The sequence below is a fragment of the Cyprinodon variegatus genome, unplaced genomic scaffold (genome assembly GCF_000732505.1).
Source record: "Cyprinodon variegatus isolate N-32 unplaced genomic scaffold, C_variegatus-1.0 Scaffold1205, whole genome shotgun sequence".
Taxonomy (NCBI): domain Eukaryota; kingdom Metazoa; phylum Chordata; class Actinopteri; order Cyprinodontiformes; family Cyprinodontidae; genus Cyprinodon; species Cyprinodon variegatus.
Window position 1 is genome coordinate 89,044 of NW_015151658.1, and position 16,884 is coordinate 105,927.

Consider the following 16,884-nt stretch of genomic DNA (forward strand, 5'->3'; position numbering starts at 1 on the left):
AAAAACTACTTAAAGTATAAAAGTATAAAGTAACCTTTAAAAAAAACAGACAGGTGCCACTATATGAATAGTCGAAAAAGCTCAATTTTTCGACTATTTCGAAAAATTCTTAGAGATAGGGCCAAGAATGAGGGAGGTCTTGTTGGTCTCCGTCTCCAACTCCCGATACGCTCTCGTCTGCGTCCGACCTTTCAGACATTTCAACATCTTTTTCTGAATCCAACATTGTAGCATGGCATAGACAATTTACGTTTGCAGTTTGAAGAACACCTGCTTGCTTCTGATGATTTCCTTTAGCTAACCAATGAGTGTTTGAGTTATATGACTCATCCAACACTAGTTTTCACTAGATGTGGATGGCGCCAATGATCTGCATGATGCAAACATGATGTGAAATAAATATTTATAAACATTGAAACTGAAGCCAAGAGTAATGAGTAATGTTTGTTTTAAAAATGTAAGGAAAAAAAGTACAGATACTTGTGTGAAAATGTAATGAGTAGAAGTCAGCAGTAGTAAAAAAAATAAGTAATGGAGTAAAGTATAGATACCTAAAAAGTGTACTTAAGTACAGTAACAAAGTATTTGTTCTGCGTTACTTGACACCTGTTCAGCTCCAATTCAAAATTATTTCAGTAAAAAACTATTGACTAAAACTAGTAAAACCCTATTAAACTAAGCTACTATGTAAAAAGAGGAAGGAAAAACATGGATTAAAACCATGATGAAATGATGCAATACATCAGTTTAACATGGGTTTTGTGTTTGAGAACCAAAGTTTATCTTAAAGAATTTGGAATGCGGTCAAAATAGCTTTTAACTTATTTAGATCAACTGGAATGGTTTCAAACTAATGCACAAAGAGGTGAATAAAAAATCACTTGGCCAAATAAAGTTTTATTAAACTATTTGCTTAATCAGGAAACGATAACCTTTAGTTTATTCATTCTTTAGCCTCTTTCGGTGAGCTAGCAGCAAGTAGACATGATGATTCCCATTAAATGACTATTGGTGATCATTTAGTAATTAAAATATAATGAGCATATAAGAAAACATGCGAACATTAACGGTATAAAAGTGTTTATAGCCTTAGTGAAATAAAGCTAGTTTTAGCTTTATAAACAACTCATACATGAAAGAATAGGATACCATCCTGTCCATCATATTAGCTTTGTCTTTACTCAACACCAAAAAATATTATTCCAAGCGGGAAAAGACAGGAATAATGTCTGATATACAGTATAAATATTGGTGAAGCTGGAGCTAAAGCTGTGGAGTTGATGGATGCATGAAAAGACACCTTTATCATTACCTATAGTAGCGTTATCTATGCTGTTTTCTTTCCGCTCTATAGACTAAGAACCAAAGTCTTTAGACTTTAAACTAAAGTATGATTTATCCCACAATAGTAGCTTCATCTGGTCTGTTCCTGTTTGTCTCCATCAACACCTTTGATTGTAGATGATGGTTCTGCGGGAGGTTTCTTCCTGTTGAAATGGAGTTTTTCCTCTCCACAGTCGCTGCATACATGCTGGGTGTGAACAATAGCTGTAGATTCAGTGACACAATGCAAGCAAATATCTACTGTCACCACATGCTCATCGGGAGAAGTGTTTCCTTCAAAGTCAATGAGTCGATGCAATCAGCTGGTTTTCCTTAGAGAACTTTGGCTCTATAATCTGACTGAATTGTCTCTATAAAAAAAACCTGGAGATGGTATGTGTTGTGAATTGGCGTTATATAAAGGAACTCAAATCAGTTTAATTTAAAATCTAAATCAACTGAAATTTAAAATTGGAGTACAAATGAGAGAGCTCGCTTGATTGATTGATTGATTGATTGATTGATTGATTGATTGATTGATTGATTGATTGAAAAAAAAGGATAGGAGGGGGGAGTTCTGTCACAGCAACTAAAATCCAGAAGATGAGATCAGATTTAAGTCAGCGCTCATCAACAATGCACTCACCAAAAAATTGTTTTAGCCTATAACTTTTTTTTAATTGAATTCAAATATTTTTACCTTGATGCTGCGTTCCTGTTTGTGTTAAGAGTTATTGTAGATTGGTTTATTTATCAATTATTTATCAATTATCAAATCAGTTGATCTTAAACCACACCCTCTCTTTACCACAAGAAAATTGTGATGATCAGATTCTATAGGTAGTTGCATTCATTGTTGCTTTCCATCTTTCTGAAGGTTCTGTGGTACTGGCAGCAGATGCTATAAACATCTGTTTAAGTCGGCTCACCATGCCCCATGCTTATATTCTATTCAAGCTTAAATAAAGAATCTAAACACTACCAGGCAGGACACTTGGTGTATATAACTTTATTTTATAATGATCAATAGGTATAAAGCTCGGTATAATAACTTATACCTAGAGTTCAATTAACAGATTCCTAATACATAAAAACAGCATCAGGGTTATGCATGGCAATCATGGTGTTCCCTTTTTTAAAGTTTTTACCTTTGTTCTGTAGTTGCATAGATTATGTAATAAATTTATAAGTTGAAATAATTTTAAAGGAATGCCTTATTTTGCAATCTGCAGTATCACATATTTGAATCAGAAATGCAACATGATTCCTACATTTAGATGTCGGAGTTCTCTGTTAATCAAATTAACAATAACACGAAAAGCATTTTCTTTATCCATTTTTATCTCCTCTGCATCTGAAAAAATAATGTGCAGGTTGCTCCTTCATATTTTAGTTTCTATCTGCTTTGTGCATTTGGTGCAAATAAGCAGTAAAATGTGAGAACAAAATAGCTGCTTCTTCCTGAATCCCTCTGAAACAAAGAGAAATAAATTTTTTCCCATTATTAACAGGCTAATACTTTTTTCTTTGTGCAGGTAATTAACTTTAGCTCAGGTAAAGTCGGGCATGGACAAAACGAATTCACCAACAGAGTAGGCTTCAGCGTGACCATGCCTTCAGCCAACCTCTCCATCTACATCAACAACACCCAGGAAACCGACTCCGGCCTGTACTTCTGCCACGTCATTGTCCCCGGAGGTCACGGCATTTCTGGAGAGCTGCGGCTGAACGTCAAAGGTAACCAGGATGGTTGTTGGAACTGTAACCTTTAGATGGAATAAGCACTCATAGTTTTGTCACTTTTGGTAAAGGGAACACATTCTGAGAGATTTTGGATTGAGGCAGCCTGCTAAAAGAAACATGAGGAATAAAACTCATCTGCTGTTAAGGGATTCAGTAAGCTCTGAGAGAATTATGTCATCTTCCAGAAGCAGAGAGAAGCCGGGTGGGGGGGTTCTAATATCTACTTATTTTTATGCAATCTGGCCACTGCCCTAAGAAATCTCTTCATCACCCTCGGCAGATTAAAATAAATGTGCATGTTCAGGAAAGAGTCATGCATGTATTTTCTCATCTTACATGTGTTATATGTTGTAATAAACCCATATGTCGGTTTCCAGTCCCTCCCTCGCCACCTCTCTGCAGCATGATGGGAAACCCGGTGGTGAAAGGCAACGTGACACTAAGCTGCAAGTCCAGCCAGGGAAAACCCGCCCCTCAGTACAAATGGACCAGAGCCGCGCCCTCATCCGAGGTCTTTTTTTCCCCAATGCAAAGTGAGTATGTCTAAATGGATTTATACTCAAAGTGGACACTCATGACTTTCCCAACGTGAATATTTTAGTTTTCAGTGCCCATTGTGAAATCCCACTTTTGTGAAGCTTAAGCCTGATCATATAAAATATTTTGTTTATAGTTTTAATCAGACTAATTATTATTTGATTTCAAAAAAACAGTTTAATCTTTGGCTAAATTTGTTTAATTCCAAAGTTTTTGTTCCTGTTTTTGTATTTAGAAACCAAAAAACACACAAAGGAATTTTTGTATTTTGCATGCCTTAAAAAAAAATATTTTCTGTATGCTATTCTATTCAATGTATTTCTACCCCTGGAAAATTGATTCTTATGAAGAAACAAATACCTTGATGTATTTCACTGGAATTTAATATGACAAACAATATGAAAAGTGTTGCATCCATCATAGAAAAGACCCTAACGATCCATACCTTACTCCTTAAGGGCTGGTTATACTCCCGCAGCAGTGTGTAGCAGTGAGTTTGTCGTTGTTGATTTATGCCCAATATTGAAGCGTGGTCTGCGCTACATTATTCCACGCCAAAACGCAAGAGAGAGACAATCACGAACTAGCTGTGGGTCTATATACAGCCAAGGCGGTGGGGAAGTGGGGAGAAGTTTGTGCGACAACGGAGGGACACGAGGGTAAAAAGAGCGGGGATTCAGGTGGAAAAAGGGTCCCAGGACAATAATTCTTGTTTTCCGCAATGGCGGTAAATCAAATAAAACAAGCCGGTAAGGTACCAAACAGGAAATACGCATCTACATCTACAGATGTAGATTTGACCAATCATTTGACCTGTCTGCGGCTCTGTCTGCGGTCACCTACTATTTGGGAGAGGGGAGGGGGTGGAAGCACAGTTTGCATTCACTGCGACACACGCAAAAGACCTGGTTACTGAGTATAAATCAGCCTTTAGAAAGTGCCTTTTTAGTTTTTTGTTTTTTATCAAAGACTGTTATAGTTTTTGTACATCCTTTAAATCTTGAGAAATTGTTTTTTCTTAGCTAAAACAAACACAGCAACAGTCAAGGATTGCGATGGGGCGCTCATTAACCCAGAAACAGAGGTTTTATTTTAGTACCTGACTGTCGTGTTAGATGTCAATCTGTTCATCTATTATCCTCCCATTTAGTTCTTGGTTTTGTTTTGTCGGACAGATGAAGATTGTGTTATTTAATTACAGTTAATATGTTCTTATTTACTTTTATAAGGAAAACAACTAAAAAGCAATTTCATTAGAGTTAAGAAAATATGGATCTTTTCTCAGATCTATGCTCAGTGCCCCACTGTTATTTATGGTCCTTCATTTAACAAAGATCTGAGTCGCTTTAAACATGACAAAAGCACAGCTTAACCCATTACAAACAGGATTTTTGTAAATGTAAAAAAAATACAATTATTTTTCTTTGGGGTATTTTTCCAAACTTCAAATCACTTTATTTTTGCATGATGAGAGGTTTTTATGTTGCTTTCATTCTGATTTAATCCTTCACAATGAAGACAGGTTGCCTCAAATTAATAAGATATAAGCGAACAAGGGAAAGATGATTTGGGAAATTCTCTGATGTCTCTGAAATATTAACATTGTGCCATTTGTGCGAGGCATTACTATTTTCCATAAATCATGCACAGCATCAACTGCAAAATAATTAAAACCTCATGTCTGTTCCACCAGACATGTAGAAGAAAGATGTTATTTTTTTTCACTCAGTGCTCAATGTCTATTCCAATTACAGAAATGATAAGAGATGCTGTTGGGTAAATCCTAGACCCTTGAAGTTCTTGCAAGCCTACTGTACCCTAAAAAATGATTGATGCACATTTAACATTTCCTCATTTTCCCAGTTTACAACCACAGACTTCAACTTAATTAACTGGGATGCATATTACTGTTTATAATTATGAAATGAACGAAAAATACATCTTAAAAAAAAAAAATTAAAAACAACATATTTTCAGTTGCATAAATCTAAAAAGTTTGGCATGCATTTGCATTCACACCCCATCACTTTGATACCCCTAAATAAAATGTGTTTCCAGGCCTTGACAAATTTATGCTTTAAAAAAGGGTAACCGTTGATTAAAAAACGCCCAAAATTACATTATTGTTTCTGTTTGTCGCTTGTCATGGAAGAGAATGTTGGTCTATTTGCTTTGGCAAATAATTTGGATGCAATCTGTCTTGAGATACAGGGCAAACATAAAAAAAACAAACAAAAAACACTATAGACACTGTAAATGGGGTGATAAGGTTCCCCTTCCAGCAAAAAAAAAAAAAAAAAACAAGCAGCAAAACTACTTTTACTGTACAGAACTACTACAACCTAAATGTGAAATATACATATTTTGTGTAGTTCTGACTGCTCCTAATCGTTTTTTCAGCAAATGTCGTATTTTAGTGTCAATATACTCTGGTTTACTGTTATTTATTGACTAAATTGGTTGACAGCTTTCTCAATAAGCAATTTATCATTAATCCAATTGTTTCAACCATTATGGAGTAGATCAAAAAAAAATTCAACTGCCCAAACAAAGGCTGACCTAAATCCATTGGAAAAGCTGTGGGAAAAAAAACACTTTAAAAGTGCTCTCCATCAAACCTGATTGAGTTTAAGCTGTTTTTTGATGAGCAGATATGCGAGTCCAGGTGTGTAAAGGCCAGTTGACATATCTTCAAAGGTTTTTACAGTTATTGAAAACGTAATCAATATGAAGTTCCTTTTTCCTTTCATTTTATAGTTAAGTGCTACTTTGTGATGATCTTTAATATAAATTCCTGAGGACAGTCTTGAAGCTTGTAGCTATAATGTGATCAAATGTGAAAAGGTTCAAGAGCTACGAACACTTTTCATTGTCCAATAAACCAAGCCTGCATTCAGTGAGCACATCATATATTTAGGTCATCGATTTTAGGTGATTTTGACACATAGTGGTCCACCATGCAACTTCTATTAAAGATTTACTAGTTCAAAAAAACCAAACCTTTTTTAACCTCTTTTTTTATATAGTTCTTTAAACATTTTTGACACTTAACCATAGCTTTACCTTATCTTGTTGATTTCCTCACATTTTATACAAACCACAGCAATAAACTCCTGCAAAGATAAGACATACCTCACAGATACTTTCTCAATTTTACACAGCATGCACCGTGAAATCCTCTTTCTGCAGATGGAAGCATGCAGTTTCCCCGTCTTTTGCATGCCATGCATTATACCACAGATTTTATGGATGCTTATTATTAGATGAACGTTGCAGAGAAAACGCCATCTGTTTCTCAACAACTAGACTTGGGCTGCTTGATTGCATATTGACTTAACTGCTTTGATCCCTGGCCTTCATCTCTTTATTGCTAAAAGGTCCCAGACTCATGAGAGGAAAACTACTCCCTCTGATTGTCCATTAGCCCAGGTTTTAGTGGTGCCATATACACACACACACAGTTGCATCACACAAGTCTGCATTTTCAGCGGTCGAGTTTATCTGTGTTGATGCCAATTTATCTGATTCCTGAACTTTCTCTTCCATCTCTTCTTTTTATCTAGTTTTTTTTGGCATTTTATCTCTTTCTGTCTGATGATCATTTCATACTCATGATTTCTTGCTGATCCCATTTAACAAGCTTTATGTTATTACTCGAACAACCCCTTTAACAGGCAGAGGGTGGATTTCAGTTTATCCCTTATTTCCCTCTTTCACCCCTTTTCCCATTACTTTGCTGCTTTTCTTCCCCATCCTCATTGTCTCATTCATGCTTGCTCTTTTTCTCTCCCTGTTTACCATCTTTCCTTCTGCATAACATCCCAGAATGGAGAGCCTGCCCCCAGCCCATGCTTGTCCTTGGGTTCATGGGTAAGGGTTTTCAATCATACATTCTCCCTCCCACATTCACCTCATTCCCTGAGACGGGTTTTATTTTCTGACTGTTCCTGGCATCTTAATGTTAAGATTTAAAGGGAAACAAAAACATCCATTTAAAATGTAAGAATTCAAATTCAGTATTTCCATAAAACAAATTTGAAGCAATACTTTTATTTGTGTTTTTATACAATGGGTGATATTTGTCCTTTAAATCTTTGCATTACACATGTATTTTTAGATTCACCTAATAATCTATTGCTTTTAAGTAGATTATTAATATAGATCAGCTGTATGTTTATGGAATTATAATTTATATTAATATTATTTTCTTTTTTCTGTTAAAGAATATACTAAAAATATAGCATAGTGTGAAACGCAGTTTGAGTTTGATTTGAGTTATTTCGACTGATTGTCATGTGCTGCATGTTTTTCACTAGTCTTCTTTTTATTCAGTGTTGTATAGATCCAGTTCTATTACAAGCTCTGTTTCTTGCCTTCTGTTATCAGTGAGTTGTCTTAGTAAATGTTTCCTTTTATATGGTTATTCTATGACATGTCAGTTTAAAATCAGTGTTTAAACAATCACAATTATGTCTGCACATCGTTTTTGTTCTTATTTGTATTGCCATCTAAAGATATATGTATAGGTCATTGGTTAATGACAGCTATGGGCAAAGTCCTTTAATATATATGTATAAATCTCGTTTTGAGGTGAGCTTGATTGAGTTGGTCCGCTTGTTTGTCTTATGATCATGCTAACATGAACTGTTGTTTTTTTTTTATTTCTTTCCTCCAGTAGTTTAAGCTGTGTGATTTCCTAAAATATTTTGAAATATATATATAGATATTTAATATCAGTGTCACTGTTCAGAGAATAGTCTGCAGTGAAGACAATCTCAATCAGTGGTTCTTAATCATGGTCTTTTGGTCTCACTGTCCTCCATGTTTTGGGCGTTTTCCTGCTGCAACCTGCCTGATCTAAATGAGTTGGTTTTAACAGCATAATAACGAGATAATGCATCAATTATCAAACTCACTCTTGCTTTTATGGGCCAATCTAAACTACAGTTTCTTTCAAAGTCCTTCACTTCAGTTTTACTCTTTGGATTTAAAGATTTAAAAAGATTTTAAATTATTTAACAATATATTCTTCAAGGTAATTGTAAAGTTCTAGATTGGTTCAGGTCATTAACCTCTAGTGTCTACCTCCGAAACCATACGTCCTTCTGTTCCTTGTGTGGTGTCCTGCAAGACTCCGTTATAGGCCCCCTTCTTTTCAGACTGCACCTGCTTTCTGTCGACTTTGTTTTTTTAGAAATTATGAGATCTCCTTTAATTGCTATGTGGTACACACCCATATCTATGTTGTGTCGAATTTGGCTCTGAGGTGAAGGTCTTTTAAAGCTAAGGTTAGGACCCCCAGGTAAATGATGGTTCATATAAGCCCAGTATTTCACATCATTTTTTAACAAGAGTAGGTGTCAAAGCTCAGCTAAGGTGCAAGATGGCAGATAGGGCTGATAAAACAGATGAAAAAAACGAATAAAAGAACCTAAAATAGTTGGGCAGCCAGTTAAGTAAACTCAAACACACACTCAAATGTCCTGTTTGTTAAATAAAAAGATGTGCAGCAGCATTTTGCACCAGGCATGTTACTATCCACACCAAAATGAAGTGCATTGCAGTATCCTGCTGTGTGGTCACAAATGAGTGGCCTGCTGTTTCTAAGTGCTTTTTATTTGTCTTTTTCTATAAGAATAATTAGTAAAATATTTCAAAGTTGCTCCCATATGTTGTAAAAAGTTGAAAAATATAACACACAGACATAGAAAAACATGATTAGTAAATTTTAACCAATAAGTTTTTTTTTTTCCTGTTTTGTTAGATAAATTCTTAGTGTCCTGTGGCTGTTTTCATGTATGTTATGCAGTTAATGCATTTACTTCTATTACAAGTCACAAATAGCAGCCCATTTACCTCACAGCGATAGCAAGGATTCTGATGTCTTGATATGAAGTACAACCCCTGCTAGCAGAAGAGAATCTGTTAATCCCGAACTTGCTGCAGTCAGATGACTTATTGCTAATCTGGCAGCACAGAGTTCATTTCTTTGCAGCTGGTTTTCAAGATGGTGACATGAGATAATCCAGCTGAAACAGGTGCAGGGGACGTCCATACCCAGCTGTTTTTATGAGGGATTCTCTTGGATTTTTATTTTAATTTTTTTTTTCTTGATATGGGGGCAAATACGGTGAAGAGAAGATCATTTTAGACAGCAACAGTATTTCATTTAATTAAATGAATTCTCAAAGATAAAGATCACTGTTTTATTCAATCTCAAGAGTAATAAGATTGACTTTAATCCTTAAGCATTTTTTTCTAGCACAGGTTCTTTTTATTTTGTCTTTGTTTTTTGGAGTACTTTTCTCATGTTATGTAAACTCTATTTTATTTTTGCTCATTTAAAAGAAAGATTGTACTTTTTTTGAAAATCCAAAAACTTAATAAATGCCATATAACAAGAGAATCATTGTTTCAAATAAAAATAGGTGTGTTCAACTTATTATCTAATGTTTGAGGTCTAAATTGGTTCAACTGTACAGTGTTTAGGCCTACTCTGAATTTGCTACTAAAATTGGGCTTGGTATGTCAGACATTTAGCTTAGAAACAAGAATTCTGATTTTCAGCTCTGCTCATTAAAACAATTTTAGCAAGTGGAAAGTATGGATGTTCTGATGCAATCCCAATATTGCAACTTAAAGAACTGAATGATACTGGTATTGACTCGGTACGATATGAGCCCGAGTAATGCATACTTTTAATAATTATTTTGTTGCATGGAATGATATAAATATATTTGATATTCAGGTGATGGGCCCAGTTACCCAGGAGGATAAGCTCAGTGTAGAGTCATTGCTCCTCCATGTTGAAAGGAGCCAGCTGAGTTGGCTCGGGAATCTGTTTCAGATGCCTCCTGGTCGCCTCCCTCAGGAGGTGCTCCAGGCCTGTCCTATTGGAAGGCCTGGAACTTCGTGGAAGGCCAAGGACACGTTGGAGGGACTATGTTTCTGAGCTGGTCTGGTGTCGCCTTGTAATCCTGGGCATCTTTGATTAGACTGCTGCCTCTGCAACCTGGCCATGAATCGGATGGATGGATGGATGGATGGATGGATGGATGGATGGATGGATGGATGGATGGATGGATGGATGGATGGATGGATGGATGGATGGAATAAAAGGTTTGATCAAGTGATAATACTCAGAGAAGAATAGTCAACAACAATGGGTATGAGAACTACTAACATATTTTATTAACCAACAGTTCCATATACTTTAAACCAGGGGTGCCCAACCAGTCGATCGCGGTCCACCAGTCGATCGTGGGCGGAGTTTCAGTCGATCGTGAGAAGTTATACAATGTAGACCTATTTATGGCTATGACAAAAAAAGTTTTAAAAAACACTAATCAAATCATTGATCACGAGAGGCCAATTTGTATTTTCATTATAATAAAATGAAAAATAAAAAGTATGCAGGGAACCTTTTTTTATGTATGCTGATTGCTGGGCATGGTTTGCCACGGTAGCTAGGTTGTTACCAGGGACTCTAAAGCGCGAAGAGGAATCTGAAGAGATAATGAGATAATGACATCTATCACAACTGATGGGGCACCATCTATGTTTGGGCGCACTGCTGGATTCTTTGCTCTGTTCAAGCTTTCAGAATCTTTTTGGAGCTACCTCTACATCATTCAGCAACAGCTGTGCAGCAATATTTTAAATATGAAACATGTCATGGACGTTGCGATGAAGATCGCTTGCTCTGTTCGGGCCAGGAGTTTTCAGAGGCGTTTATTCTGTGCCCAGCTCGAGGAGGACTGACCACACTGATCTGCTGCTGCACACCAACATCAGGTGGCTGAGCCAAGGCAGATTCCTCAAAAGATTTTTGGAACTTTTGCCAAAATTAAAGAGTTTCTAAAACGGTCAACAACCCATTCTGCTGTATGTTACATCTTCACATCCACATAGTTTGTTCTTAGTATTTTCCCATTTTTATCTGTTTTCCTGTTGAATTTTAATCCATCTGCCACTTTTTCTACCAATGCCCAGTGAAGTTTATCATTCTGAAATAGTGGACTTCCCTTCTCCTTATTCCTGCTTTCAAGTGATCTTTCACTTGGACAGATTTTATTTTTCATTTTGTTTACACAAGTGTAAAACAACAATAAATTTAGTTTGGAACAGCTCTCTGGACAATTTCATCTTTTTTTAAAGTGCAGCCTTGAAAAGTAGTAAAAAAAAAAGATATATATATATATATATATTGTGATATAAACAGTGATATAAACATAACTGTAAATTTACAGTTCTGACATTTTTTTGTTTATTTTTTATCTCTACTTGACTGTGTGTGTGTATGTGTGTGTATCAGTTGGTTTATTAGATTTTTGACTGCACAGCCTTTGTCTGGAGAGCTTGACTGCTCTTTTCTGTAGTTTTGGTGAGTCTGATGAGTGAGTGAGAGAGAGAGAGAGAGATATGGTGTGAAGTTCTTATAAGTTTGTTAAGTTCTGTTTTTGCAACCTATTTTTTGACACAATTGATAATTTCCTTGTTTGTTGGACTTACTGTTAATTATCCACCTGTGCAAATAAAAAACAAATACTGCCCATCCCTTGTGTTTGGCTTGGTAGATCCCGGCATGCCATCAACTTCAAAAGTAGATCTTGGTTTAAAAAAGGTTGGGCACCCCTGCTTTAAACAGAAGCATTGGGTTTTTATCTGCATGCTAAGATCAGAGATTTTAGGTGCAGGCCGATATAATCTGTTCCATGTTTTTTGTCACTGATCTTTAAAGGTAAAACTCCAAATGACCTACAGTATTATACATACAGTATTTCTTTTCAATTTTTTTTTTTTTTCGTAATTTTAGTTTATAGAAAATGAAAACCCCAAATTAAGTGTAAGTGTTAAATAAGATTAATAAATGGATTATATTTGTACCAGATATACCAGGCAGTCAGTACTTGTATTGGTCCCATTATTGCATTCATACAGTGTGGTGTGGAGGTGATCTGCACAGGTGGAACAGAAGCTGAGGTTGCTATGATAGTGGCCCTCAGGTCATTTGCATTGTTGGGTCTTGTTTCCCATCTTCATCTGGACGATACCTCATATGTTCTCTATTAGGTTTAAGTTGGGTGTATATGCAGAGGCCAATTAAGCACAATGGCACCATGGTCAAACCATGTTGAATCTGTGAAGGAATCTTTCTGGAGACTATCTATACTTTATCTTCATCTGAAAAGTAGACATAAGACAAATGAACAACAGTGGAATTAGATAAGACGTTTTAAGGCCATGCAGAGGAATTTTTTTTAATGTAGCGGTTGGTGAGGCATTGACTCCAGACTCCATACATTATTTGTTTAGCTTCCACAAATCCTTCTGTGGAATTTACTTGAAAATCATCTGGTGTCCCTGTTGGTGCTGTGTCTCCTACTACCACAGTTTTCCATATATTCAATTGTTTCAGTTTAGATGCAGAAATTTGTTATAAAATGGTGTTTACACCATGCTCACACTGGCTACAGTGTGGCTTCTTTTAGGGCATCACAAAACAAAATCAGTCAAATCATTGGGTTCTCATTGGGCCACAGTGCAGGATGGGCTAACGAGGCAGAGCCTCTCAAAAATAAGAAGGAAGCTTGACCGGACGCTGGAGCGGCCTCTGCATCAAGCTCCTGGATTTAACAAGCCATGTTAGAAAAGTCAGACATAAGAGAGAAAAGAGTTCCAGTAAATATTAGAAACAAATCTAAGCACCAACTTAGGTCAATTTGGCCGGTGAAAACGGCAAAGCAAAAAGAGAAGGAAACAGAGGTGCTTTTAGAGGATGAAAAAGGATATTTATGGGCATTGACATACGCTGCAACTCCACTGACCCATGTGGGGTTATGTCCACTCAAGTGACGTTTCTGCAGCTGGGACCGGCTGCTCTGTTCAGCGTGGGTAACATTTTGCACCATGCCTGCAGTTCAGTCACACCATAGTGAGTGTGAGCCTGGTTTTGGTGGCCGACCTCCTAGTTGAGGGTGTGAGCGACTTTTCTAGACATCTGCACACGCCATTGTAGTACATGTACATATTAAAATTCTCCTTTTTTTTTACTTGTTGTTACATGATGCTAAAATTCTGAGATACTGCAGTTTCAGTAACAAAAGAATGCAGCTTTGCTGCAAATTATTTGTCTCACTGTCAGTTGTTTCCTGTGAACCAGACTGAAATGAACATCCCTTATGCCACTGTGGAAAATTCGGTTTCCATTCCTAAAGGTTTTCTTTCTGCTCCTACCTATTTCATTTTAAACACCTGACTGGTCTACTTTCCTCATCAAAACCTTCTCCTAACCTGTAAATCTGTAGATGTGTTCTGTTGACAAGCCAGGGGAAAAAAATATAATTTTAGCTTCTTAAGAATGGTATAAAATATAAGACTGAAGACTTCTGCTTAGTATTGGATGAATGTATAGATTGCAAAGCAGGGGCTATTTTAAGAAAAACATTTCTCCATCAGCCAAGAGGTCCACCTGTTTCTCCACAGGTTGAGATCAGAAGGGAATCTAACCTTTCTGCACATCAGCTTCTATTTTCCTGTTTTAAGACAATGTTGGGCAAGAACGCAAAGCTCATTTTTTTCTATTTGCTGTAACTTAAGTATAAATGCTGCTATGTGGGAAGTTAATATGCTGCTTTCTCGCATCATTTGAACCATGACCTTTCATCTGGGATGATATGGATGAATTCCTCTGTTCCATTACTTTCACCGCCTTTGGGTTTGCCTAGGTTTAGAGGGCAATAGACATTCACAAAGGCAGACGTGGTAAACGGCCGTGCAGAAGGTGATTTTACTCTAAAAAAACATGTAGCATTTTTTATGTTGCCGCATAAATAAAAATCGATGAAGACATGTTGCAATATGACGAGGAAGATTGGATTTAAGGGGATTTGATGTGATAAGTCCCTCATGAGGCTTGTTTGTTGTTCTGCAGCCTGTGGTGAGGCTCACAGGTTTAAAACCAGCTGTGCAGGGAGGAACGGATTGTGTAACAGATGCAAACATGTTCAGCAATTTCTCACAACTTCTTTATAGAAATCAATAAAACATTTCAAGTTGCTTACAAATACAGTAAGGGCCCGATCTTCATAGATCCTGAATAAGAGGCTCTATATTGCACATGCACTTTTATTTTAGTTCATGCAAAAAATGGGTGTTGGGAAGTGATCTACAAAGACTACTGTGCAAATGTTAGGATGTGTTATGACTGATTAGATTGATGATGAGCAGATTGTGTGTGTTCAACAGGGAGAATAGAGTGGGGGTAAAAGGAAGATGAGGTTCTAAGGCACAAAGTTGGAGGCAATAATGATAAATATAATTTTAAAAATAGAATTAATTACGCTAAATATTTACAGAGCACTTTACCTAGGTAACCTATCTCTAAGGGTTACTAAAAAAAAAAAAAAAAAAAAAGTATAAATACCAAAGTTACATCTTAAACATGTTAGGATTTAAGACTTTACCTCATCAGACTTGGGGACTCTTTGTCCCTCATGATCCCCTTTCAAATTGCCATAAAAGCCAGAATGGTAAAGTTCATGCCCCTAACAGAGCTTCTTAGCTCATCTGTTGATACTCTCAGCTCCGTCATAGTTCCCAACGGCCTCTATGTGATAATGTTACTTTACAAGCACTTCTGGATTTACAGAGGAGCTATATTTGCATATCTTTTTATATTTGTTACACATAAGGTGACGACAATAGAGCAGATTTTTTGCTCTACTGGATACTGTAGCAGATTTTTTTTTCGGAGTTTCAGAGTTGAGGATAAATCCAAAGAACAGACTAATTAATTTTAATTTTTTTTTTTACTTTTAGACTAAAAAAAAATTTGTTATTTTCCTTATATTTTTGTGCTTTGTGTAATTACATTCAGAAAAGTAATATAAAGAGTTTTGTTTTAACTTCTAAAAAATCAAAGGGTGTAAATACATTTTCAATGAACCATAATATAGGAACTGATTATTTAGTTTTGATTGTTTAGTTATTCGTTAGAACTTTATGCTACATCAGTCCATTTCTCTGCGACTTGTTTGTTTCTGAAATGTGTTTAACGTTGTGGTTGTGTTACAGATGAGAGACACGGCACCCTCAGGCTCAGCAACCTCACCAAAGGCATGTCAGGGAAATACATCTGCAGAGCCAGCAACACGGCCGGCACTGACAGCTGCTCCATTAACCTGGAGGTTATCACCCGTACGCACGCCCTCAGAGAATCTGCTAGTTCTCCACCACACTCTGAGCTGTGACACTGCCTCTAAATGCTGTTTGTGGATTTTATTTTTCATAGCTTCCAATGCTGGAATGATCGCTGCAGCGACCCTGGGGTCTGTGGTGGGACTGGTGGCCATGATGCTTATCCTTGTATTCATACTAAAGAGGAGACAGGACTCGGAGGAGGAGATGGCCAATGAGATCAAGTGAGGCTTTCATTCTATGCAACATCATTGCTTTACTAACTGCACTTCATCTAATCCAGGGACATTTTCAATTATCTCTAAACTAAAACCATGAACTGCGGATAAAATGTAAACTGTAAATTTTAAACTGCAAATTGTATTTTAGTTACAAAGAAAAACAGCTACAAATTTTTTTTAACAACATTAAAAGCATAATGAATGTTTTACTTATGTATATTTATTGACTACAACATTTTCTTTAATTCATATTCTCTGCAGCACCTTGCAAAAGTATTCACAGCTCTTTAACTTATTCTCATTTTATCATCTTAACCACAAACGTAAATGTATTTTATCGGGCATTTTAAGAAGTTGATCAACCCAAAGCAGCGCATGGCTGTGATATAGGTTTTTTTTACCCATAAAGAAAATGTATCATCCTTTTTTTATTTTGCTTTTTTTCACTCTGATACCCCCAAATAAAATTAAGTGTGGCCATTGATTATCAAATTGTTTGCAGTATAATTCTTCTATAGTTTCAGCCAATCTGTTAAGGCCTCAGAGGTTACCAGTAATTAAATAACATGGATGAGCCAAGACTTAGAAGATAGCATCAGGGAGGTTCTAAAGAAGTTTAATCCTACTTTATTTATTTAAAATGTTGCATTTTTAGTTTAATTTTGAGCATCCAAAAAATTGTTTTTGTGTTTTGAGTTATAAAAAAAAAAAGAAAAAAGCTTTTATTGCTTATTTCAACATGAGAATTTTGGACTAGTGGTCAAAAGCTTCTGACTCTTCTAGTCAAACAAATTCAGAAGCTTTACCCAGTTAAAATTCAGACCTAAATTCAACTGGAAATCTTTTGCAAGACTTAACTATT

At 36.3% G+C, this 16,884-nt stretch overlaps 1 protein-coding gene across 2 annotated transcripts in view; it reads left to right on the plus strand.

Moving 5' to 3' along the window:
* Positions 1-16,884, plus strand: part of LOC107102117 (endothelial cell-selective adhesion molecule-like) — a 93,073-nt gene that overhangs the window by 74,228 nt on the left and 1,961 nt on the right. For both annotated transcript variants that reach the window (XM_015401293.1, XM_015401294.1), the window contains exons 3-6: positions 2,859-3,060; positions 3,444-3,599; positions 15,679-15,801; positions 15,896-16,025. In XM_015401293.1, coding sequence (XP_015256779.1) covers positions 2,859-3,060; positions 3,444-3,599; positions 15,679-15,801; positions 15,896-16,025 — 611 coding nt within the window. The remainder of the gene's footprint in view (positions 1-2,858; positions 3,061-3,443; positions 3,600-15,678; positions 15,802-15,895; positions 16,026-16,884) is intronic.